The following is a 27934-nucleotide window of genomic DNA, read 5'->3' as shown; positions in this document are numbered from 1 at the left end:
GATTTCTCTCTTTTATGTGGAATCTAAAAAAAAACCCAACAAAACCCAAAAGAAAACAAAACCAAAACCAAGCTCACAGATGCAGAGAACAGACTGATGGTTGCAGGAGGCAGGGGGTGGGGGTGGGAGAAATGGATGAATATTTTTTGCTTAAATTTAAAAATTAATAAATAAATAACACAGAAACAGGCATGGCACAGGGAGGGTAAAGAGTAAGCAAAAGAACCTGGTCTGATGCAGGTGACGGCACATGTTGCGAAACAGTAACAAAGTTGGCAGAATCCAGTAAAGCCTGGTCCGGCAGAAGCTCTGGATTGGAGCTCTGGAACCAAACCACAGCTCCATGGAGCGTCTGCAGCACTCAACTGTCTATGACGGTGCCGGGGGAGCTGGAACAGCAGTGGGGCCAAGACACGTGGTCACCCCTACTGCTACCCGGAGGGGATCTGCTGGGCCTTGGGGCAAACGCAGTTCTACCTGGGAGCATGAAAGGAGCAGCTGGGCTTAGCTTTCAATGGAAGGGCATTTTCTAAATAAAACATTAACTCTGCCATGGCCTCAGCCAAGAGGAGGAACACTGTCAACAAAAAGTTCATTGTAAAGTATGTGAACCAAGGAACATTCCTCATATGAGAGATGTTACAGTTTGTCTCATTTGCAATGGGAAAATTTCACTATAAGCAACAGAGTATTAACACCTTGAGGCAAACTACATTTTATAATCAAATGGCTTATCAGATTATTCACAGACAGATAAAATAAGCATCTGTAAAGTATCTGTTCAGAGGACAAATCATTATAATAGATCCTACGGTACTTTCCATTCACATAATTTCTGAAATCTTTAACTAAACAAAAGGCCTCCTAAGGGTCTCCATGATCTGCCTGCACCTCATCCTCATTTCCCACCACCTCTGTTCCCACCACTCTACCCCTTGTTCACTCCATTCAGCCTCACTGACCTTACTATCCTTGAACAGCAAGTCTTCCAAGTACACTCTGAGCCCAGGGCCTTTGCACTAGCTGTTTGGTTTGCCAGAAATGTGCTTTCCCATTGGCCCATGCTCATCCCCTCCCTTCTTTCAGATCTCTGTGTAAACACTCCTCTAATGTTGTTTCCTGGGCTCATCCCTCAAATTAACTAACTGCACTCAAATACTTGTCTCAGACTACTTATTGGGGAAACCCAAACTAAGACAGTCATCTCAGGGGACAAGACTGCTTCAGCCACAAGGGGCTGGCATGACGGCATGGGGAGAGTGAAAGAGGAAGAAAAGTGTGCCAGGATACAGGGCGCTGTCAAATTAGTGCCCACCTTAGATCTTGAGCTGTGTGAAGTGCACCTCAGAATTAACTACCTTAAGGATGCAAAGAGGAATATTTATCCTTCAGCTCCTGCCCTCCCCACCACTGGTCATGGCTTTCCCCACTAGGAATCCTTTCCAACCAGACTTCAAGCGGTACACATGCAGGTAGTAAACAGATTTTTTCCAAGGGCAAAAACAAGAAGTGGGTAGAGCAGCTGAGGTGAGGCACTGACTGTCAAAATTACATTTGGGTAGAGATGGTTTTCACTGCAGTGACTGGTATAAAAGATGAGCTAATAAGATAAAGTATGAGGTCCCCAATACAAAAATTAACTGCTCACTCTAATATTTTAAATGATGTGATCATATAATTTCACTGGAGGTGCATCGAACTTTCAGGGCTGAGTCAGACTACCTGAATAGGGTTTAATGTTGTAATCAAATAAAACTTACAATAAAGTTGGTCTGAAACTACATGTTATGCTAGACATAATAGCCACTGTCCTGCATGACGAACAGGCATAGATGGAAACATCACGTAAAGATTATAGTTTCCACTGGATTTACCAACATAATAAGGAATTTCTAAGGCTCAAAGGAATAAGGTTCAAAAAGAGCTAGGAGGCACAATGAGCTAACCCAAGGTTCTGTACGGTTGCCTAGCCTCGTAATTGGGATGAACACAAGCGATTGTTAGCCCAGGGGATCAGGCTCACATCCATTCCCTTGTTCTATTGGTTTGGGACACCAATGTTTTAGATCCTATCTTGCTGACCCTAGTCAAGTTCCACCACCTCTGAAGTGAGCACTGCACCTAATTCTAAGAGGAACAGAGGAGGCTCAGAGGAGGACATGGCACATGAGAGAGAAGAAGATGACTAAGGTTCCCAGAGTAACCTGGCAGGAGGGAAGGTAAGGACAAGCGAACAATGCTGAGATTTCAAGGAAAGCCTTCTGTCCACCAACATCTCCTACAAACTCTTCTGCTGAGTTCCCTGAGAAGGTCCCATCCAGACCCGTTGTGGTTCCCTTGACACTCTAGGCTGGCTGTGTGGAGCCCGGGACTACCTCATCAGACTCATGTGGAAAGTACGTACAAAGGGTTTTTCCATCATGTGCACCCGCAGAAGAATATGTCTGAGTGGGAACTATGCTAACAAAAGAAGTGCCAAACAACAGACAGAAACCACTGCAGAGTAGGTATAGTAAGACATTGAAATGAGATCCACCTGACCAGAGGCTGAAAACTGGTAGTCCACAGACTGCACCCAGCCACGGGTGGTTATCATGGACTGAAGAGAACTTTTAAAAAATATTTGGACCAACCTTTAAAAATTAAAAATTTATATAGAAGTTCATACTTCTCTTGATACACTGAGAAGCTGGTCCCCCTGGGCGTACTGCCCCTCCTTGGAGATGGGACCCCTGCCTCATGGGGCACCCTCACCTACCACTGGTCCCTGCAGCTCAGCACGAGGGCAATTGCCGCTCCTCTCCTGCACACCCTCATATCCCCAGCACCGTGCACTGCGCCTGACCGACTGCAGACACTCAACATTTGAGTTCTGGATACTTGGATGACAAAGACTGTTAAAAGGAGGGGGGGCGGGGGCATCACAGAAATAACCAACCCTGAAGTGGGCCTAGAAAATGAGGAGAACTGATTTCTATTTAGAATTGGTGGACTATGCACACTGCATGTATTGGTTAGTAGTTCACCAGATATCAGGAAAAAATGGTATCCTCCACGGACTACCAACCTCTTCCCAACCTTCTATACCAACTTATGCCCAGTGGGCTTCTAGTGTGTTCTCAATGTTTAGTCTGCATATGCTAATTGCCTTTTTAATACCTCTGCTATTCACTCATATTATTTTCTGTACTTTCTTGTTTACTTGAAAAAACATTTAAAGAAACCTCTTTTTCATCCTCGACATGGTCTTTGCCTTTTTATTTTGAGATAAAGCTATTTGTAAAGAAGCTTGAAACTTGACTTAATAGTTTAATAAATCTTTACTGCTTTAATAAAGCACTAAAAAGTATAATTCCAATACCTGGCTGAAGCTCATTTCTTCTTCCATCTTTAGCAGCTTGAACTAAACTTGCAGCTAATGGAAAATGAAAAAATAATCCATTAGCAAATGATTCATGCAGTGACTTGTTAAAGTTTACCATTTTATATCTGAAATAAGTAAGAGCTCAAAGGATCTGTCATTGGATGATTAAGGTAAAATACAAAGCATTCTTTTTTTGTAGGAAGACTCTACAGATTCTTTATTTCAAACCTAATCTCCCAAGAGCATCTTTTCCCAGAAAATCATTGGTACAGAATAATAAAGTATTGCAAAAATCCAGTACTTTGAAACCCAAAGAATGCAGTTTACTTTTTGACCGGTAGCAATAAAAGAGTTTAACTTACCCAGCAAAGTTCTCTCTCTGTTGACAGAGCAACTGATAACTTGCAAGTCTTTCTCAAATGTATAGAGATGCTATTAAAACAAAAATATTTTTTAATTTGGAGTTTCATGTTAAGTAACAATTTTATAAATTCAAATTCTCTTTCAGCTCTATAGCAAGTATCATTGTGGCAAAGCATTTTATTAAAGAACCACCAACGAATCAGTTTATCCACATTGAGAAGTTTCAGATTATTTTTTAAGAAAAAAGTTTGCTATTGTACACCATGTTTGACACTGAAATTTAGCCATGAAACAACACAGAATGGTGGTTAAGGGCATAGACCTTAGAGCCAAATTAGACCCAGGTTCAAATCCTGACTCTGCACTTGCCAGCTGCGTGACTTTGGGCAAGCTATTCAACCTCTCTTTCCTCCCCTCAGTAAAGTAAGAATCATAATACTACCTATTGCATGAGAGACTTGTCAAGTTAGATAATCCATGTGAAAGCACTTACTACAATGTGTGCTACACACAGTAAGCACTCAAGTGTTAGCTCTTACGATTACTCAGACAAGTAAAGTTTTAAAGTTTTAATCAAATTACAGAACTATGATATCATTATGTCCAAGAGACCGTCACAAGTGCATCTCTTATAGGACTCTCACGTTCAGAGCATCGGCAAAGTAATCCTCTATATAATCTTTACTTTCTATTTTCTTGCTGTTTGAATGTTGCAAGATTCCATTTCCTTGAATATTAAAGAAAATGAAAATGGTCATGCAGGAGGAGGACGTGATGTGCAGATTGAGGAAGTGGACACAATCACAGTTGTATGAGGCAAACTCTTTTAAAACACACTTAGAGGATTAGGAAAGAGACTTCAGGGAGAGAATAGGCTGAAATAGTGAACAGCAGAAGAATTAAGAAGGTGAGTAGTACCTGCAGACTGAAATAGCACTAAGAATATACTAGAACCCAATAGCCAGAAGCTGATTAAAAATGTTGGCAAATGAGAAGAAAACTAACTTTGAGTTAATAAGACGTCTCTGAATTCACGTGAGAAGTTTTCGTTTCCTTTGACTCCGTTACTGAGGGATGCTGATTTATAAGTAAGAAGAATCACGGATGTAAATACTAAATTTTTAATGTTTTATCTTTTTAATTGTAAAATAACAGATGAGCATAGTCTCAGTGTTTAAAACATACAACCACTACCAAATAAAAAGTCTAAGTTCTCCATTACACTCACCCAATCCTAACTCCCTTCCAAAAGCAAACACGTTTGTGATTTGCTCTGTAGTCTTCAAGATCTTTTAAAATTAGTTTCTAATACATATTCATGTGCATATATTACATATTTTTCTTGCAAGTTTTTTAAAACATAAGTGGAATGTATTATTTCGACAACTTGCTTTTTTTCATGTATTCATGTGTTTTGGAGAGCCTTCTGTGCCAGTGTACATTTAAAGATTTCTTAGTTCCTCAATATTTGTAAATTGCTTTACATAGGCACAAAATGACTCTCTCCTGTTTGCCCTAAAAATTAGACAAACTTGTCATAATCAGTAGATGCCTTATGTGAGTAATCTGTGGAAAGGTTAAGAAGAGGAGGCTGGTACTGTATCTGGATCTTTGAGAAGTAACGAGAAGGAAGATTAGTGAAGGTGAAGCAGAAGCAGAAGCAGAACTCAGAGCCAGAGGTTGTTATGAGATCCTAAGCTTCTGGGAGCACACAAATCCTGGGAGGGGTACTGGACTTCCTACATTCCTACAGCATATTGAATAATTGGTTTGAGCCAATTTTGCTTAAATCTCAAAGGACTAAAGACTTTAGCAGATGTTTTGTTCTAAGAGTACTTATACTTTTTTTTTTAAGATAATGGTAAAAGTGAGAAGAGAAGGAAGGCAAAGAAATATAAATTAAATTTTTGGAAAATTAAATGAAATGAGAATTTGTATCTAGGAAGAAGGAAAACTCAAAGCAGTAAAGTAACCAATAGGTAATCTATAATTTATGGTGATTTTACCTCATTTTGTTTGGTTTGGTAATCATACAATCCAAAGAAAACATTTCCCTTATTGTCCTAAAAAGAAAAAAAAAAACTAGATGTTTATTAAATGCCATTGTTTAGGAAGTTAGGATGCTACTAATTTTAAAAGAAACCTGCAGTAATTCAACCAATATTAGCAATAAGCACTCTAAAGGTAGCTTGCTGCACATGTCAGAGAGGGACTGAATCTGTTTCTGCTGGTCATATGGGCTCAAAAAGTGAAATGAAATACACATGTACCACTCAGTGGTTTGGGGGACCCTGTCTATCAGGACTGAGCATGATGAAGGAGCAGATCTTTTTGTAGTTCTATTTATTACTGTTAGAGAATATATACGATGGATATTGAAAGTGGCTAGAACAAGTCCATGATATTCTTATAAGTAAAACTTTTTGAATTGTACCATTCCTCAAATGCAGCATACTTATAGATACAACTTAAAATAACTTTTTTAAGCCAAAAAAAAAAAAAGTACAATAACAACTGTGCAAAGCAGACTAGCCCTGGAATTATTCTTCCTATTTCACCATTATGGTAATGTTAGATTTTCTTTCCTTAGAACCATTAACATTGAAAGCACACTGTTAAATAATGATGTCCCAAAAGTCTGAGCATATAGAAGTATGAACAGGTGATGCAATCATATTTAATATTTTCTCAAAGATTAAAATTTTAACATATTAATTATTTTAAACCATCTTTTACTTGGCATTTTTCCTCTAGAAAGTAAAACATTTATTCAAAACATTTTAGAACTGTGTCATTGTGTACAGCTTTATTTTTTTAAAAGGGAAAACATTTCATATGGCAACTTCAGTCACCCTATTCAATCTCACAAAATAAAGTCATATGTTAAAGATTAAATGCCAACTAGTCTTATTTATTATTCTTCAATAAGAAATAGCATAAAACTCTAAAAAAATGAATGCAAATGGTTAAAACAGTAAATTTTATGTTACGTATATTTTACCACAATAAAAAGAGAACATAGGCATACCTTACAAGTATAAATAATATTTCCATTTCTTTCAACATTTAGTACACGTAGGCTGTCATAACTGTTTTCTAAAACGTCTGAAACAATAAGATAATAATAGCAAGTTAATACTTTGCAGATATTTAAAAGCACATCTAACAGGTAATAATGCTGACCTTTAGGGAAAAGGAAAGGAGTAGTGACTGAGAAGTATCTCAAGGGAGCCTTCTGAGGTTCTGGTTATGCTGTTTATGTTGGGTACACTGATATTTCCACTTTGTAATAACTCACTGAACTGTACACTCCTGACCTGTATACGTTCCCAAGTGTATGTTATACTTCAATAAATTTTGAGTATCTATCAGGTTTTGCTTTATATATTTTGAAACTACATTATTAGGGGCATAAAATTTTAGAATTGTTATACCTTCCTGGTAGATTAACCTGTCAGGAACTCAGCAGAGCTGCCAGATGTCAGAGTAATAGATTAAAGCAACAAGCTTAAAAAGCAAGTAACAGTCAAGCCTTCTATCACTTACTGTGGTTGTATAAGCAAAAATCTAAACCAGAGACAGCACCAACTGCCCCATCTGCTTCCCCCATGGAAAGGCATGCTGGTGGAGGGGCAGACAGATCAGCAGAGAGGTGAGTTACCTCTCATTGCCAAGAGGGCCCCAACAAAAGGACCCAGGGGCTCAGGGGAGGGAGAGGGAGAAGAACTAAGGGTGGAAAAGTACTAAGTACTGAGTCAAACTAGAGAAAATGTATCTTCAAGTTTCCCCTCCTTTTCCTGCTGAGGGGCTTTCCGCAGAGGCACCGGCTGAAGGCTCTTGATAAAAAGGCCTCCAAATGAAGACACCTGGGCTGGGATGCAGCTGTGAATAAGATTATAACCAGCCAGGAGGGCCTGAATCTTGAATCTAATCACCTTCAGGGACCGCAGTGCTTTGACTATGCACCAAGTCTGGTTCGGGGAGGGCAGCTTTTCTCCCATGAGGCCTGCCAGGTAAAGCTTTTTTAACTGTATACAGTTGGGCCTGAAAAAAAGGATACATAGGTTTTTAGCCAGGAGCTGGACTAGTCAACACTTTTATTTATTATAAAATGTCCTTTATCTTTAATAATGCTTTTTAAAGTCTACCTTGTCTGACCTCAACGTAGCTACATCAGCTTTCTTTTGGTTAGTGCTTACATAATGTAACTTTTCTACCCCTTTATTATCAGTCTTCCCGTGTCCTGATATTTAAGGTATGTGTCTTACAAGCAGTATCGTTTAATTAGAGTGTGCAGTCCATTTACACTTACTGTACTCACTGATACACTGAATGTATGTCAATCACAGTCCTATTTATTTTCTATGTGACTCAACTGTTTTACTCTTCTTGCCTTCTTCTGGATTAATCAAAGATTTTACTATTCCATTCTCCCACTTGTTAACTTGTTAGTTATGTATTATCTTGTTATTCTTTTACTAGTTATCCAAAAAGTTACATGAATCCTTAACTTATTATGTTTTAATATTATGTGGTGCCAAGAAATGTGAAGCAATTAAAACTCTCATATACTGCTAATGGGAGTGTAAATTGGAAAACTGGCAGTGTCTACTGAAGCTGAATATATACGACTCAGTAACTGCCCTTGCACATATACCTCAAGAAAAGTACACACGTATTTTGGCAAATGACACATATGATGTCCAAAGACTATGGTTCATAACAGCAAAAACTGAAAACAAGATATCCAAAAGCAAAGAATGAGTAAATTGTGGTATATCCAAATAATGGAATACTGGACAAGAGTAAGAATGAATTAACTAGTCATTGTATCCAGTAATAAAAATGAAAAAACTACAAAAAAAAAAAAAGAATGAATTAACTTGCTATAACATACACCATGAGAATCAAGCAAAAGCAGCTCAGATCTTCCCCTCCTGAAAAAGTTACCAACTGTATGATTTAATTTGTTTCCAAGTTTCAAAAACAGGCAAAAAGAATCCACAGTGCTAGATGAGTAACTGCTGGAAAAGAGTATGAAGGGGACCTCTGGGGGTCCATTAATGTTCTCCTTCCTGCTCTCAGTGCTAGTCACATGGGTGTGTCTCACTTTGTGAGAATTAACTGAACTGTGCACTTATGATTTGTGTACTTTTCTGTATGAAGGCCACATTCCGATGAAGGATATAAAGATTTTTTACACAAAACATTTAACTTGTAGGTTAACTGACCATCATCTTCCTTCCAAAATTTTAGGATATTCCTCCCAATTCTACAGTTAAACAATTTAAACATAGTTAGATACGCATTGATAATTATCATCATTAATTGAGGAGAAATGTGTGTTTCCCTAATTTCCTCAAAATTAAATCACTTAAATTTGACTCATTTTCCCCTTATATGAATAGTGTTCTTAGACCTTAAAATATTGTTGATACTGACAAATTCCAATACTCAGATAAAACATAAGCAAAAATATCCTAAAGATCAGGCCAAATTTCAGGTTATACGCCTAATTAAAAAGGAAAAAACAAGATAAAAAATAAGGACAATTGGTGACCTTAACCCCTGCACTGGAGCTGGGGCAGCAGGAAGCATTTAGAGACAAAGAGCAGGTTTCATTGAGAATTTAGGAATCATCCTGAGATCTCTCTTCCCAACTTTTCACAGGAAGAAACTGCCGGGACACTCTGAGGGCAGGCAAAGGAGGGGGCATGTGTCATTTGTACATGGGTATAAGCACTTTTCAATATATAGCAAGGTGTCAGACATATTTCCCACTGATTAAAAAAAAAAATATATAATCATCTGGTCTCTTACAAGAATAGTATGCTCCAATTAGCTTACTGCTAAATAGTACATCACACTTTACAAGTCCTCATTTCTATCTCATTCATACTGTGTAAAGTATTATAGGCCCATTGCATTGATGAAACAATTGAGTTTCAATGAGGTTAAGATACTTGACCAATATCATATATCCAAAAAAAAAAAAAGTGGCACAGACTAATTTCAAACCCAGGAAAAGGTAAACAGAATAAACTAGGTTTCCTGTACCACACTTACAATGGGAAAATGGATAATTACTGAAAAATCCTTTTAAGGTGATTTTGCAGACATCTAAAGAGAATTTCAGTGAGTTTCTTTTTATCCTGCACATGACTCAAAACTTGTGGAATGCAATGTGTCAATATTTTGAGAAGTTATTTTTTTCTTTCAAGATTATAAGGATGCTGAGAGAGACCTTCTCAAAAATGCACTTAAAATGTTTCAACTACGATAAGAAACTCCTTTACAAGAATCTTGCTAAGAAAAATCCAGTTTTCTTACAAAAGCACATCTATTTTCAAGTAGTTAAAAAATTAAGAAAAATAATTCTCCAACAAATGCAGATCACAACAAAAGATAAAACCATTAAACCAGTGGTTCTCTGCTCTGGCTGTGTTAGAATCAACAGAGAAGCCTTTAAAAGAACATGGATGCCCAAGCCCCAGTTCCGTATTCTAATTTCATTGAGCTGGTGAGGGGCCCACTCTCTGGTGTGTGTGTGTGTGCGCGCGCGCATGTTGTTAAGTTCCCTGTGTTATTCTGAAGTGCAGCCAGGGCTGAGAACCACTGAACTACATATTTATAATACACATGAAACAATATTCATTAGATAGCATAACTAGGACCACCTTATAATGTAACCATGGTAGACACAGTTGAAAGAAATAATAAAAAATAGTGCCTTCATGGGTCTGTTAGGCAGTAATAATTGGAGTCTTAAATAATCCTGTAGTTAAGTACATGGTTCTCAAGGACATTTGTATTAAACAAATTTGGTAATGTTGAAAGGCAGTGTCTCAGTACACACTCTGAACCCATCAGCCCTTCCTCCCTAGATTAGTTGTTCATGATTTACACACACCCTTTAAAAAGAATTATTCAGTGACCTCTTTGCTTACTCATTCTGACTCCTCTCCCACTAATTCATCACTGGAAAGTCCAAAGGAGGAAGTTTAGCAATTTCAAATGAGGAAATGTTTAATTTTACAGTTCAGTGTAATCAGAGTTTATGAAGAGAAAATGTAGCATTTTGATAGAAACTTGCATAAGTAAACCTACTAAAGAAAAGGAGGGTACCTAGTAAAGGTGTCGGCAAGTCACAGCTCATGTAGAATTACAGCTGGTTTGCCCAATATTCTCATCCACATCAATTTATTCTTTGTCAAACACAAGGGATTTTGTGTTACAAGAAAATGTTTGCCAAATGTGTAAATTTTGTTTCCAACTGCTATTTGACAAAAATCAAATAAAAATATTTGCTGTCTTCCCAATGACTATGGAGACAGGGGAAGTCTTACAGCCTTGAATTAGGAACCTTGAATTAGTTCCTAATACATAGATCAAGAAGTGTTAAAATATGATTAAACCCATGGTGTTTCTATTCTGTAAATCATTCACATAAATCCTCACACTCAACATGACCAGATATTGTAATTCCTAACTTATGAAATAAATATCATTATGTGATCTATATTTCATACCCCAAATAAAATGAGAAAAATCAAGGGTGCAGTGATCAGTTAAGAAGTAATAAAGAAGAGAAAAGAATTAGAAAAGGAGACAAGGAGGGTAGGGGAGGGAAAGCTGAAAAGGAAGGACAGTGGCAAGAGAAGACTGAAACAATAAATAAAAACAATGTGACTACAGCAATCCTCTGGCTCCCAAATCTGACCCAGGGTATCAGAAGGCAAAAGCGTTACTCTCAAGTCAGTACCTGGTAAAATTTACCATCTCCCTGGCAAAGATGAATAATTACAATATTTGAAAGATTAATCAGCCTGGACTATCATAAACCCAAGACTGATCAAAGCAGACAAGAAGAGATAGGTGAGAAAACCTACATTCTTTCTGGTCTTAAATATATTGAACATTTAAACCTTAGAAAATTTACATACCACAGACTTTTTCTTAGTTTCTTAAAGATATATTATTTCCCAAGAGGTGATTAAGCATTGGATAATATAATTAATATATAAAATCTATTATATTGCTCCATACCAGTAATAGTTAGGAACATATGTTTTTAAATACACCATTTATGAAAGCAACAAAAAAATAACAACCCAGGAATAAATCTAGTGAAAGATGTGCCGAACCTTCATGGAGAAAATTCTGAGACTTACTAAGAGTCAAAAGGGGGCTCTAAATAAATAACAAGCTACCGTTCATAGTTGGGAAGATTTAATATTGTAAGGATGCCAATTCTTCCCAAGCTGATCTACAGATTCAATGCAACTGAAAACAAAAATTCAATAGACTTTTTGGTGAAGTCTGACAGGCTGATTCCAAAATACATATGAAAGAGCAAGGAGCATACAATAGCCAAGATGAACCAGAAGATGACTGAAGTGAGGAGACACTCTACCAGTTGCCAAGACTTAACACAAAATAGTTACTAAGATGTTTTCACTTTACATTGGCCAAAGGAACAAAATTAAAAGCCCAGAAAAGGAGACCCACACATACGGAAACTTGATGTGTAAAGGAAGTGGTTTTGTTATCAGTGAGAAAAGACAGGGCTATTTGGTTGGTGACACTAGAACAATTAGCTATTAACACAGAAAAACAATGCAATTTATAAAAGCATATTTTAACACTTGTATGCTATAAATAACAGCAAAACAACACCATGTAACTACCACTCAGCTTAAAAATAGCAAATATCAAAACTACTTTTTAAGGCTTTTGTGAACCCATATCTGATTCCTACATCATATTATATGCAAAAATAAATTCCAGATGGATTAAAAAACAAAATGCAAAAAGAAAAGCTTTTTATAGAAGTTAATATAAAAATGTCTTCATGACTTCTAAATTTCTTTAAAATATCCAAAAAAACATAAAATATAAAGGAAAGACTCATAAATTAGATTACATTAAAATTAAGAATTCTTATTTATCCAAGGTACTATCACAAACTGGGGGAAAAAAAACAGATTGAGGGAAGATATTTACAGCATGTATGATGAAGAAAGGACTAGAATCCAGGATACATTAAAAAATGCCTAAAATCAATATTAAAAAAATGTCAGAAAAATGGACAAAATGATGAACAGACATCTCATAGAAGGGGAAACTCAAATGGCCGATAAGTAAATAGAGATGTTCAACCTTAGACCACAGTGAAATAACATTTTTACCCACCAGTTTAACAAAAATTTAAAAATCTGGAAAAATCAAGAGCTTGTGAAGACATAGAGTACCAAAAACACTTCCATACCACAAAAGGGAGTGTTAATGAGTACAAGCACCTTAGAGAACAGTTTGGTGCTACCCAGGAAAAGTGAAGATGTGTGTAGCCTGTGACTAATCAACTCCACTGTCAGACATCCACCCCAGAGAAACTTGTGCAAATGTGCACCAGGAGTCATGCACAAGGTTAGTAACAGCACTGACTGTAACAGCAAACCCCAGAAACCTCCCAAATGTCACCACTGGGAAAAGGATAAGTAAGCTGGGTTCACTTGGAACATTCTGAGACAGTTTAGTATATAGGATATTTACTAGGGAGTGCTTCCAAGTGGGATTAACACCTGCAGCAGGAAGGAGAGGAAAGCAGGATCAGGCTGGGGAAGAAGTCAAGCTGTAAGGCAGGCTCAGGAGCCTCAGGTGACGTTGGGGTCCTCCATCACAGAAGCTCTAGAACTGTAATTAATTATTAGTTGTCCCATATTGAGTCAAAATGCCCAGGCCTATAGACCCTAACTCAATCCCTCATTAGAGGTGGCCATACCCAAGGGGGGCATATAGTTGGGTGACACAGCCCTCTACCAAGGTCACCCCTGAAGGGGCTGACAGCTGAGGACTATCTGCCACTCACACTCACAGCACCTGGGAGAAGCCTTTCCTTGAAAGGAAGATCTAAGCATTGCATCGCCATGTCCACCATATTGTTGGATATTCACACAAACAGAACACTATACAGCAGTGAAAATTAATGACCTACAGCTATAGCAGTCAACATGGATAAATCGTACAATACTGAGAAGAGAAAAGAGCTAAAGAATACATATAGCATTCTTTCATCTACTTAAAGTTCACAAACAAGCAAAATGAAATGATATTTTGCTTAGGGAGATATACACGTAGATTAAAACTACAAAGAAGATCAAAGAAATGTTAAAATATAAACATTTAAGTGTCTGTAGGTAAAATTCTACAGATGAGGGAGAGAGAGAGAAATAGCATCAAATAGGAAGACATGAAAACCTACAAAAATCTTGATAACTGTTCTATTTTTAAGGTGGATACAGGATTTTGATTTTTTATTATTTACAGCATACATGTATTAAAATACTCTTTTGTATCACTGTTTTAACTTTTTTAAAGAACAAATATTTTCTTCAGTTATTTCAGGAGAAATAATTTTCCCCATGTTTAACCCAGAACCAGGGCCAGATGCAGTAGCCAAATCTAGTCTCCTTACTCCTTAAACCCTTGTTGACTAAAATGCTATTCTATAGGCACTGAATTTCTGTTCTGCCTGACTTAGCCCAGCTCTCTGGCTATTTTGCTAGAAATATGTCATACATCAGAAGCATTACTTAGCACCACTAAGAAATCTTCAATTGTATTTGTTGATGTAAAAATATTAAGGCTTCAAATTCAGAGAGCAAGTGTGCAGAGAGGAGACATTACAAGGGTATAATTATTCATAATTTACATATGAAAAGCTGAGACTTTGAAAGGAAAATAATTTGCACAAATGTGTGGAGTAATGGCTGTGCTAGAAATAAAATAGAATCCCAGATCCCCCTGCCAGTGCTACAAATTATAGCAGGAGAAGGATTAACTTGTGTTTTTTTGAGCTACCGCCCACTGGTGATTATCAGAAGTAACAATTTCTTTAGTACAACAGAGCTCATATCCTGCCAAGGTGCTCTGCAAGAGCAAAATACTACTAGTATCAGAAAAAGCTGGTATTTCTAGTAAGTTTACTTTCTGAGGACCCAAGGGTATCTGCTGTTTAGCAAATGTCAACACACAAGTTTATTTTTCTTCACACGTGAAAGACACAAGGAAGCCAAAAATCTAACTGGCTCACAGTTTTTCAATCACAACACACATTACTGAAACATAAGACTGTGGCATTTCACACTTCATCTAACTTCTCATTTTCAGACACATGGCATTTAGCTATATAAGGTGGAGGTCCAGAGAAAGGACCACTTTGTGGTGGAAAGCAGGCTGGGAGTTGCTTACTCAATTTTTTAAAAGGTACACCTCCAAAAACTCTTTAGACACTCAGGAGACTTTAAAACATTTCCCCCAAAAGTGAAGCTTTACTAATAATGACACTAATCATTAGTCAAATTCACTAGTCAAATGTAAGCCTTGAGCCATACAAACATGACTCCTTTTTTGGAACCAACAGCCAACATGACAAGACAAGGAACCCTACATATATTCTGCAAAAGCCATAGGAGAGTGTGAAGATACGAGAGAGAGAGAGAAAACTTTCACCAGTGTTAAGGGGGAAAGAGTTGTAGATACGGGTAATTTGATAGCCCTTCCCCCTAAAAATACCCTCCAACAGTCTACAGTGTTTAAGGAAAACCAGAGGGGGAAAATGAGAGGCAAGCACACTGAAGTGGATAGCTCCCGTGCACAAGCTGGGAACCCAGGATCTCATTGCTCTGAAGCTGAATTTAAGCCCTGAAGATGCAACATTATTTACAGCAAACTTCTCTTCTCTAAAAATAACCACGGAAATCACAGAGTTCCCCTTCTTTAAAGTTTTGATTGATCAACACCGGGAAGCCTCAAAAGTCACTTTTCACTCCTTCATCAAAGTCAAAACAAAGTTTTTTTGAGACAGATGAACACCAAAGCCTCAAATGCCTGGAATGCGTTCCAATTCACCCTGAGGACGCTGGGCAGGACACCTGAGCATCGCTGCCTCTCACAACCCTTGCTGGCACGCAAGGTGGTCTCTGGGTTGGTGGTGATGGGCCTGATATCAGCTTTGGCAAACAGCGGGCTCTCAATTCACTGCTCACAGGCCGAAAGCAGGACCCTGCCCTCTCGCACTTCACAGCCGAAGTGGCATGTCCCCTAAATCACCGAAACTGTTCACACAGAAACACGTCTCACAAATGTGGGGACAAACTGCAACTGTTAAGTATTTATATGGTGGTTTTCTAGGTGGCCATGATTCACTTTTCTTTTTCATAACGCGGGAACCTTAGGAGTCCCTAGTCTTAGTAGAGCCCCTGCCGGGGTGATGAATTTTCAGGCAGGTGAGATGTAAGTGAAGCAGAGAGAACCACCCTCTCGCACTCCCCGCAGCCTTGGGCCAGAGGAGCGCAATCCGGGCAGCGGCTCCACACGCCCTGCGGTGATGAGACGATGCTGAGAGTACCACCAGTGTTCCTGGTCTTTCTGCTGAAGATGAATTACTGTGGGCAATCGGTAAGCCAGAAGCTGGAGGACCCGCCAGAAAAGGCTGAGCAGCTTGGCCGCAGTCTTGCCCGGGGGCTGCCCTCCGACCTTCACGCAGGCCGGGAGGGTGGCAAAGCCCAGACTCCAAAGAGGGACGCTCACCCCTTCGGCACCAACCTTCACAGGTTGGCAGGGCGCACAGGCTGCCGCCGTCCGGTCGGGGCCCGCCACCCAGGCCCGACCCTGGAGCCCGTGCAATTGAATGACTCCGACCCCCCCCCCCCGCCTCGACGGCCCCCAGCCGCCCTCCCCCGCCCCGACGCGCCTCTAGCACCTGGGCCGCCGCCTCGGGCCCCGGCGGCCTCTGACGCCGCCCGCTGCGCCCGCAGCCAAGGGAGCACGTCCTTCCTGAGATCGAAGTCGGCGACCAGACAGAGAGCCATCGCCCGGACGCGGCCACCGGGCGGCTCCGGGGCCCCGCGCCTCGGGCATTCCCGGCCCTCTCTCTGCGCCACCGCGCCCTGCCGCCCGCCCGCCCCTCCTTCCTCTCCCCCGCCCGCCGCTTTCGGTTCCGCCGCGTCCGGGCCGGAGAAGCCCCAGCACCGCCTCCTCCCGGCCCGGCCAGCGCCGAGCACCCGAGCCGCGAGCAGCGCACGCCGGGCTGCGGGGAAGGGAGACTGCGGCGCGGGGACCAGGCCCACCCTGGCCCGAGCCCTCGGCTGCTCCCTCCCGGCGGACAGAGGGCAGGAGGATTTGTTTCTCAGAGAGCTGTGAAGATGTGGCTAGACCGATGGTTCCCAAACTATGCCGCACGTTACACGTGGGCACCAGGCTTTTTCGGTTTGGGTTTGGGTTTTCTGTTTGTTTTCAAATCCGCAGGTGATTCCACTGTACAGCAAAGTTTAAAAACCAGTTGACTGGAGAGAGGTATTTCTAGCTGGGTCTCCTGAGAAGGTTCAAATTCATCGCCGGGGCAGAAGCAGGCGGAGGCTTGGGCCTATTCGACGCAGTTTCAGGTTGATGGTGTTTCATCAGTAATATTTAGGTAGAAAGTAGCAAGGAGGACTGTGTGAAACAGATGATTCTATTTTAGGAGGGATTCAGAGACACTGGAAAGGATTAATTAGTTCAACACAAATGGGTCCTCTGCCTGTTTACGGGGCTCCCTACACTGGCTGCAATGAAGCTAATTGTTTAAGATTCCAGCTGCACTCCATCTTTTTTTTAAATTAAAAAAAAAAAAATGAAGTACAGTCAGTTTACAATGTTGTGCCAGTTTCATCTTTTAAAAAGTGTTCACCTTCTTCCAGGGCACCTGCTACTTTGGGCACCTTCTCATCCTCATCCCTGCAAATAAGTCCAGTGTTTTCTTAATCTTGCCAATTAGGATTCTTTTCATTCCCACTAGCGCAACATCAGTGTTGCCTGCTGTGCCTTTGGCACTGCCAGACCCAATCCATCCTGCATATCAATGCCAGGTTATTACTCTTCCTAATACAAAGCTGTCCTCGTGTTCCCATGCAGAAGACCTTGAATAAGCACTGACCACCACAGCATACTGTCTCATCCTTCCAGCCTTTCCACCTAGACCTTCAGCTCCAGATGCGCCTGATTCCACAACCCCTCTGATTCCACCTCCTTCCCTCAAAAAAAAAAAAAAAAAAAAAAAAAAAATCACTGGATCCTTCCAGTCTGGATCCACAAAGCCTTCTCACAGTGTCAGGTCACAGCGACCTTCCCAACCCTGAACTCTTAGGTGTTGCCAGTACACCTCATCTGACCATCAAATACTGCGATGAGACATGAATATTGAATCTTGAGTCTCTGCACCCTAGCAGGTGCTCCACTGTTACTGAAGAATGAGTCAATACAGTAATAGACTAAGGAACACTTGCTCACGTTTCTCAAAGTTAGGGTCTGAAAACTACCTGCATTGCAGTCATCTGGGAAGCTGTTTTACAACGTAGACTTCTGGGCTCTAGTCTAGACCTGGGTAAGGCACAGAAATGTCTATATTAGCCAGAGCCTCGGGTGATTCTTAGGCTTGCTAAGCTTTGAAAACTTCTCTAAAGAAAGGTAAAAGAAACTCTTGATTTCACTCTAGAGAGATATTTCTCCAAATGAGGTGGTGGATGATTTCAGGTAGTTCCCCACGACTCACCACCATCATTGCACCTGCAAAGTGCGTGAAGCTTTAACTGAAATGCTTAATGAGGCTGCAAATACTGCTAGTGCATAAAAGGGAGGCCGCTGAAGTCGCGGAGAACTTAGTAGCTTAGTACGAATGTTTCATGCCAAATGGAGATGTTGCCTGTCACACAGAAACATTGCCTACTTAAAACATTCAGTAAGTTTCTGTTAACTTTTTTTCTCAGTTAACCTCTATTTTTGCCAAGCAAGACTGATTTTATAGTCTTTACCAGGAAGAGATTATATAAATATTCCTTTCAAAATAAATTTAAGTAAAAAAGACATAGAAAAGGTGAGAAATAATAACTAAGATACCAGAAAGATGTGGCCAGAACCATGAAGCTGGTATATGAATGGCTGAGCTCTGGAGATAATTCACAAAGGAAAAAGACTGGTAAATGGTGACTTAGTGTTTTAAAATTTGTGAAAGGTTAATGGAAGAAGAATGCTGATGGATTATCCTTCAACTTTAGAGAAGGCAGACCTGGAGACTGTCCTAGCTTCTCTGGTTAAAAAGCTGCTTCATTGATGGATGTGTTTACTTGACTGTGGTAATCATTTCACAATGTATATTTATATCAAATTATCATGCTGTACAATTTAACTATGTGCCTCAAAAAGTGGAAAAATAAAGCTGCCTCAGAATTGTTAAGCACTGGAACTGCCTTTTGGATAGAGTAGAAATATTTCTGCTTTTGGGGGATTTTAAGAATTGACCATCATCTTCCTTAAAATCAGAGCATAGCATTGAGTTGGAGACTTAAAGATTTTATAATCAAGATCTTTATTTTGTAGATGAGGACACTGAGGCTCAAAAAGGTGAAATGAGTGTCTGGTCTAATATAGCAAGGCTAGTTACCACAATGTTGGGATCGAAACACAAGTCTCCTGCTACTGGGGTTTGTGTTATGTCCAGTGACCAGACCTAGGAGACTCAAATTACCTTACAGCCTGAAGATGTCTACTTATTCAAATGCCACACCCTGATTGGGGTGGAATTTTGGGACCACAGTGAGAAATCACAGAACTGGGATCACATGGTTTCCTCAAAATAGCCTAGGTTCTTTGTAATTTCATCTTGAGTTTTAGAGTTGAAGGAAACTAAAGGAATTGGAAATGTGGGTTGAGTAAATCATTTGTAAATGAAAGTAGTTTATCTAACAGAGGGATTAAAATGAAAAGTTCTACTCTATTTTCCCAACCAAGAAAGAACTCTTGGAAGTGGAACACTATACAACTTGATTTTGAAGGAATCAGAAAATGGTCCATTTAAAAAATCTAATCCAAAATTCTAAAACTGCAAAGTATCTAAGGAAAGGGCCAAAGATACTAGGTTTGAAACAGGCATTCAGTGGAGCAATAAATGTGCTAAACAAGCATTTTTATTAATAAACTTGTGTGTTGAAATTAAATAGAAGTGAATCAACTAAAAATCAAACCTTACATTTTAGAGCTAATCCTTTGAAAGCACAACTGAGAATTTTTTCATTAAAATCAATAGAGGTTACCAGAAAACCCATTAGAATCTAAATGGTAAATAAGTGAGCTTCCTCTGAACTTTCCAGGAAATAATTTAAGTTGTGTTACTAAGATGCTAAAGCACTTACAATGAGATGGCTTCTTATGTAGATATTGAGAATGCTGCTTCCCTATAGTAACCTATTTTTAGCAAAAATATTTAATGTGTTTTTAAGTAAATATTTAATGTGGTGATCATGACACCCCCCCCATCCACTTGCCCCCAGTCAAGTGGTAACAGTTCCTCTTGCCAGTGACTGACTGGGGAGTAGGCATGTGCATCATCAGGATTAGATTCACCAGAAGTCAATGGAAACTGGGTGGGAAGGAATAAACTGGGAGTTCAAGATTTGCAGATACTAACTGCTATATATAAAATAGATAAACAAGTTTATACTGTATAACACAGGGAACTATATTAAGTACCTTGCAGTAACTTATGAAAACGAATATATGTATGTTCATGTATGACTGAAGCATTATGCTGTACACCAGAAATTGACACAACATTGTGAACTGACTATATTTCAATGAAAATATATATATATTTTTTAAAAAGAAGTTAATGGAAACCCAAATTAACAGTGAATTAAACACACAAGGTTTTATTTTCTCACCTGTCTGGAGGTAGTCCAGTACTTGGAAGGTCTCTGAAGTCATTAAGAACCCAGGCTTCTTCCAGCTTTTTGTTCCACCAGCTCTTTGAGTATATCCTTGTCCTCATGGTCTGAGATGACTGTGAAAGCTTCAACCATCTTGTCTGCATTCCAAAAATCAGAATGGAAGAATGGAGATAACAGAGGATGCTGCCCCCCTTTTAAAGATACTTCCCGCAAGTTCTACGTAACATTTTTACTTACATTTAACTGACTAGAACTTAGTTGTGTGATCAAATACATGCAAGGGAAGCAAGGAAATATAATCCTTTAGCTGGCTAGTAATATGCCCAGATAAAAATCAGGATTGTATTACTAAAAAAAGTGGGGAGAACGGATATTCAGAAGCAACTAGAGGTCTCTATCATGGCATTAAATCCAATTCTGGACAATACGTTGTAAGGAAACCTCTGTTATGGTATTTCTGGGAAGGATTTCTCTATTTCTGAAAAATGAGACATGGAAAAAGAAGGTCCTTTTCAGCCTTTATTTATTTCAAGGCCTGAATATAATTCCTGGAACTTCACCAGTCTTTCACTCTGAAAGGGAGTCCACAGATGGAATTGGGCAGAGCCCAAAGAACCGCAGATAAAGGGGGCCTTGGCATGTCGTTCTTGACGCCAGCCCTACCTCTGGCCTTTTTGATATTAGAGATAACAAACTTCGCTACTGTTTAAACAAGATTAAGTCCAACTTACATATAACTGATTCACTTTGCTGTACCCCTGAAACTAACATTGTAAATCAACTACACTTCGATTAAAAAAAATTTTTTTTTTTAAAGAATAAGTCAGACTTTTGTCTTACTTGCTTATTTTACTTGCAGCCAAGGCTCTCAATTTTAAGGAGCTGTCATTTCAAAATTTTGGTAACTTCCACCAAAGAGTGCTATGATCACTCTACACATTAGGTTTTGAACACACTAGGTTTTGAACACATTAGGACACATTGCTCTATATTTTTGTATTGTTTTTATTAACATAAAATGAAATAATGTAAACGGCACAGGTTTGGGGGGGAAAGCCCACAAAAGCAAAAAGTTAGTTCCAGAACCCTGAGAACTTAAGGACCTGTGGATCAGATCATATTTGAAACTCGTTCTATCAACAGACTTTTTAATTACCTGAGCCGATAAATTTTCTTTATTATGTAAGTCAGTTTGGATTGGATTCTCAATTACTTCTGCTGAAAGCACCCCAAGTCGGGGATTCTCAAACTTTAATCAGCATTCAGATTACCTGAGAAGCTTGTTAAACTGTAGGTTCTGATTCATCAGGCTGGGGTCTACATTTTAACAAGCTGCTGGGTGAGGCTGAAGCTGGTCCATGATGACACTTTGAAGAGCAAAGTGCTGCTACATAATGCAAGGATCTTCCCACCTGTGTATTGCTACCATACTTTCACCACGTAGAAGGCTCACAGGGATGGGCTTGTAGCTGTGGAAACACCTCAGAGCTAAAGGTCTAGGTCCAGAGAGAAGTCTAAAATGGAGGTGAGTACTGATTTCATAGGTTAGAACCAGGCCATGGGCCACAAGTTCTAGTGGTGGACCACAGAAAATCAGAAACTAAAGGGAGGAGATTTTAGGGAAATGAAAAGGATCTTAGCCCAGGACTTCCAGAAAGCAGAGCCTGGGCAAAGATTAAAGTGCTGACACTTTACAGGAGAGATGCAAACACAGGCGCGAAAAGAGGTGAAGCAAGGCAGTAAATCAGAATCTGCATTTTAACAAGACCCCTGAATGACTCATGTGCAGGTTCAGGTTTGAGAAGCATTTTTCTAGTTACCATATACTTAAAAGAAGAGTTGTTTTCTTTCTTTCTGTTTGTGACTGAGTTACTGAGTCCCAAGCCTGTGTTGATTTGATGCAGAGTAGAGATCTCACTCCAAGATGCAGGAGACAAGGGGGTGGGAGTACACAAGAGTCTTCCAGAATATACCTACTGTGTGCACATCACAACACAGTGATGCTAATAAAATAAATGGGCATCCGATAGCAAGGAGATTATCTTTATCTGTGTTCAGACTTTTCAGTGTTTTACTTAAAGTGACTTAAGTAATAATATTAGAGATCTACACAATAGGAAATGGAAAAAGATGTCACCTTCCTAGAGGATTTTTTAAAATATGCAAGATGTTCAAGGTGAATAATTCATATGTCCCTAAATCATCAATTCCAAGTCCTGTTACAATAAGGATGTTTTTGCAGTCATTTTAAAGTTCTACTCAAAAAGGAAAGTGAAGCGCATTGATACCCAACACATTTCTCATCTAAGAAAGGAATCTTATCTCAGTATGTTTAAAAATAGACGATAGAGTCTTATTTCTTACGAACTACAAATGGAATTCTAAAGGCTATCTCAACGGTTAACAATAGTTATCTCTGGGAAATGTAACTAGATGAAGCTTTTTTTTTAAACCTTAGGTATATATTAATTTTTTAATTTTAAAAACCAGCTTAAAATTAAAAATTTTTAATCTTCACTCTGATTTTGGTAATAAAATTTTCATTCAAGCTTTAAGGGAACATCTTCCTGACACTTTGTGCCAACTTCTGGCCTATGTAGTTGTGGAGATGGCTGTATGCTTAGGGACATCATATGTTGTTTTTATATGTTAGAGAGCTGACACTGTGTTTAGCAGTGATTGATAGAGTAACCGTTTAAATCCGCTTGCTTATCATTTACAATGTTAGTGTTAGTGCATTCTCCCTGCCATTTGTTGAAAGAAGACTGACATAGATCTGTTAAGGAAATGTTCTGGAGAATAACAACCCTATGATTAGAAGGGAGATAAACAACTGACATTTAACAAGATGGACTAGAGAACAGTTTGAATCCATTCTAAAGGAATTATACTTGATTTAATCAGAGCATAGGGAAGAACTGGGGTGAAACAGTTAAAAAGGTACTAAACATTTCTGACAGCAAGAATGCTTGCCCAAGTTCCTTTTAAAGTTAGCTTATGAGTAGATATGATTAACTGTGTGGAATTACTATAGCTCAAATAGGAAGAACCATGAAATGTACAAAATAGGAAAAAATCATCCAAGAAGCATACAATCATGTGAAAGTTGGGTTGCCATCTATAATACCTGGATTTTGGTATTACTTGTAATGACCAGGGAAGAAAAAGTTATATTCTATCTCAGTCAGAAAGCATTCTGTTTCTAAGTGGCTTCTTAGATTTTTCTCTTCTTATTTAAATTGTATTATTTTAACAGAAAACTTCATCTGCTTACCGGTGATTTATTTAAACAGAGATGTCTTCCCCCTCCTTCTCCTTCCTCCTTTTCACCCCTTTTTCCTTCCCTTCCTCCTTCATTCCCCTTTCCCCTTCTGTTCCCAATAATTCCATCCTGAAGCCATCAGGTGGGGCAAAGAAAGGTTAGCAACTGCACAGGTAGGGTTGAGGACTGGGTGTCAGGGAAAATTTCTATTTCACAGCCCAAGCAGGGAGAAGAGGGTTGTAGAGGGTGTCACCCAGCATGAGACCTCAGAATCCAATCAGGAAGAGCTGGGCAGGGAGGTGGGGGTGGTTGTTCAGCACGGGGTATCAGATTTCAAGTGGCCTGGAGAGGGCGTCTGCACAGGGGTGGAGACAAGGGTGCAGCTGAGATGGGAGATGGGCTTCTTACAAGGGGGTTGGTCAGTTAAGTCAATATATTAAGAATAATGTGAGTCATGTTTTTCACTGGCAGGCAAGGGTGTCACAGGAAAAGAGAAAAGGGCTAAAATATACTCTGTAGTGCTGGATTGGAATCGGAAGTATTACAGTTTTCATTTGAGAGAGATGATGATGATGGTGGTGATGACAGATAGAAATGTGGATGTCACGTAAATGTGTGTATGTGTATACACTCTAGTCCCGTCCACTGAAAGCCTGAGAGCAGCAATACCCCCATATCAATTTACATGCCTGGCACGAGAAAGAACAAGATGAGCCTGAAACATCTCATAATGCCAGAAAGCAAGAACGTACTCCAAAAATGATGGCAAAATACTAGGATGCAGGATCCAGTGTGATGGGGCTCCTGACTGGCCAAACTTGAGACAATTTGAGCATCAAAATAAACAACCACAATAAAGGATTGTGAACTGTTAAAAGATAAACATATGCATATTAAAATCTTAAGAGTTTATTTGAACAAAAAGCCATTCGAAATTGGGCAGCGCCAAAACAAAAGTGGTTAAGAATACTCCACGGGGGAAAAGTGTTATAGAGAAGCAGCAGAAGCTACATAAGGAAATTATTGATTGGTTCCAGCTTAAAACCCCACTGGCTGTTTGTAACTGCTTGTCCTTGGGTTTCACTTTCATAATTTTGAGGAATTTACAGGCTTAGCTTCTGGTTTGATTACATAGGCTGCCACAGTATGAGATCCACCTCAATCTAATGGCCTCCTTGTTTAATTAACGAATCTATAAATAAAACAGAAAACCATGGCCTCCTTGTTTAATTAACAAATCTATAAATAAAACAGAAAATCTATAAATAAAACCGAAAACCACGTGTGTATATATATATATATATATACACACACACAGAAAGTTTGTTGGGGAACAGGATATCTAGATAGTTTCCAAGTACCATCCCACAAAATACTTATTAAGCCTCAAATACATCACCTACACCAAGAGATCAAAGTAAAGGGACAAATTATAGGGTACAATCACTTCAAAAATCATAACCTTAATCTAATCATGAGGAAACATTAGACAAACACAAGTGAAGAATATTCTATAAAATAACTAAACTGTTACCTTTGAAAGTGTCACGGTCATGAAAGCCACTGGAAGACTGAGGGATTATTCCAGAGAGGAGAATGAAGAAACATGACAGCTAAAGGCTCCACATGGTTGTGGCCTGGATACTTTGCTAAGAAGTTCATTATTGGGTCTAAATCCTGGAGAGGCTTGGATAAAAGGAAACCCTCTTACACTGTTGGTGGGAATGTAACTTGGTGCAGCATCTATGGAAAACAGTCTAAAGGTTCCTTAAAAAACTGAAAATAGAGTTACTGTAAGATCCAGAAAAGACAAAAACTCTAATTCGGAAAGAGACATGCACCCCATCATAGCAGCACTGTTTAAAACAGCCAAGGCACAGAAGCAACCTAAATGTCCATCAATAGATGAGTAGATAAAGAAGATATTATACACACACACACACACACACACACACATACACACACACAATGAAATACTACTCCATTTCCAAAAAAGAATAAAGTAATGCTATTTGCAGCAACATGGATAGACCTAGAGATTATACTAAGTGAAATAAGTCAGACAAAGACAAATATCACATGGTATCACTTATATGTGGAATCTAAAAAAGTGATACAAATGAACTTATTTACAAAACAGAAACAGACTCACAGACACAGAAAACAAACTTATGGTTACCAAAGGAGTAAGGGGAGTGATAAATTAGGAGTTTGGGATTAAAAGATAACACACTACTATATATAAAATAGATAAACAGCAAGGACCTACTTTATAGCCCAGGAAAATATACTCAATATCTTATAATAATCTATAATGGAAAAGAATCTGAAAAAGAATAGAAATGCATATGTATGTATAACTGAATCACTTTGCTGTATACCTGAAACTAACACAACACTGTAAAAAAAAAAAAAAGATAAAGTTCATTGCTGTATCAAATGAATAAACTTGATGAGTCTAAGAATTAGGCAATAGTGATGTCTCAAGGTTAATGTTCTGATTCTGATTGTTGTACTGTGGATATGTAGATCAAAATGTTCTTGTTTGTAGAAAATACATACTAAAGTATTCGGGTTATTAAGGGACATCAGATCAGCAATTACTCTCAAATGGTTCAGAAAAGAAGTTATTTCTATGATACTCTCAGCTTTTCTGTAAATTTGTCATTGTTTCAAGATTAAAAATATTTTTTAAAGCATAAACGTTATCAGAACGTTTGGTGTTTCAAAAGCCTTATTAAGTTTTTTGGTTTTTTTCCCATACAAGGAACTATCATCTCCCATTGTCTTAAAAGCAAACTTTAAATAGTGGCATGAGGGGGAGGGTATAGCTCAAGTGGTAGAGCCCATGCTTAGCATGCACAGGGTCCTAGGTTCAATCCCCAGTACCTCCACTAAAAATCAGTAAGTAAATAAACAAATAAATAAATAAACCAAATTATCCCCCCCAAAAATAGTGACACGAGTGGGCTTGATTTAATACACTGAATTATCAGAGGATGCAAAGGTTTTAAATTATACTGAAAACTACTGAAGTTAGTAATCTTGTGCTCTATGAAGTGAATTCTCCAAAATTGGCTGAAAATAAACTATAGCTAAATAAAAGGAGAAGCATGATGGAAAAATTATATTTTCACCTCTTAAATGACTATCTTTTTTCCTCAATAGGAATCTTCCATTAACTGCCCTCAGGAAAAAAAAAATTTACTAAAATTAAACATTTTTTTCAGAGTAATCATATGACTTTTTACTTCATAGGGAAATTGACAGCATAAATAAATATATACAAGGAAAAAATAACATACATTACAGAAACATTTTCATTAAAAATGCGCACACTGAATTTCATGAACAGCACTTGGCCATTTAAAAAGAATGTGTAACAGATATTTTTGTGTGTGGCAGATTTTTAATGTCCAACTGCCATGTGTTCTGTACATAGATTTTTTTTTCCTTTCAGATTTCTAAACACAGTGGAAACCATGAGAGAGAATATCTGAAGCAATTCATTAAAATCTTGGCAGTCGGGCCCTCAGCTCCCGCTTTCCCTGAAAGCCGCCTTTACTGAAGCTGAACGCTCTCCCAGCAGTTCCCTCCACAGAAGACTATTGTCACCGCCTTTGGAGGGGCAATTCCTGGAGGAACCGCTTCAGCCAGTCTAGGGTCTTGAATAAACCAGAACTACGTAAATAAATTATCTTCTCGAAAGCGGTGTGTTAGTGTGCTCTTTTGAATGCTCCTGGGAAAATAAATTCTATTAAAATGAAATATTTTTGTTGTACGATGTAATGTTCCAATTCAGTGGATTCTGGTGTCCTTCCAGTGAGTGTCAACTGCATGGGGAAGGGAAATGACAGGCTGTCCTTCAGCTGTTGAGTCAGACGAACCTCTTTTCTTGGACAAGATTTTACAGAGAAAATATGTTGCAGGTGATCTAAAATGGAAGAATTTCTCCTTGCTAAGAACATTGTGTTTTCTGCCTTTTTCACCTGTTTGTATTTCTGAGTTTTGTTTTTTCTTTTCAGCTACTCTCCCCTCCACTGGGCTTTGGTAACTAGGGCTGGGAATTTCCTGATTCCAGTGCTCCGTGGTAGCCTTTCCCCTCCCTCCAGTTTCCTCCCAGTGGCCGTATCTCTTTGGTGTCTTTGTTCTCAGCACAAAATAGTCCCTGCAAGCATTGATCAA

The 27934-nt window shown here is 38.9% G+C and overlaps 1 protein-coding gene across 7 annotated transcripts in view; it reads right to left on the bottom strand.

Moving 5' to 3' along the window:
- GSAP (gamma-secretase activating protein) overlaps nt 1-27934 on the bottom strand; it is a 113468-nt gene that overhangs the window by 59988 nt on the left and 25546 nt on the right. The window contains exons 2-6 of one of the 7 annotated variants that reach the window (XM_064487656.1): nt 20482-20624; nt 6756-6832; nt 5734-5790; nt 3727-3796; nt 3362-3415 (exon numbers count right to left, since the gene is read on the bottom strand). In XM_064487656.1, the coding sequence (XP_064343726.1) occupies nt 3362-3415; nt 3727-3796; nt 5734-5790; nt 6756-6832; nt 20482-20524 (301 nt within the window). In that variant the 5' untranslated portion in view covers nt 20525-20624. Of the gene's footprint in view, nt 1-3361; nt 3416-3726; nt 3797-5733; nt 5791-6755; nt 6833-7662; nt 7793-16481; nt 16691-20481; nt 20625-27934 lie in introns of those variants that run through there. The other 6 variants (XM_031454721.2, XM_031454723.2, XM_031454725.2 and 3 more) reach the window with 6 other exon arrangements.

Source organism: Camelus dromedarius, chromosome 7 (genome assembly GCF_036321535.1).
Source record: "Camelus dromedarius isolate mCamDro1 chromosome 7, mCamDro1.pat, whole genome shotgun sequence".
In the NCBI taxonomy this organism is placed as follows: domain Eukaryota; kingdom Metazoa; phylum Chordata; class Mammalia; order Artiodactyla; family Camelidae; genus Camelus; species Camelus dromedarius.
Note: the sequence above shows the minus strand (reverse complement) of the source record. Positions and strands in the feature narration are given on the sequence as shown.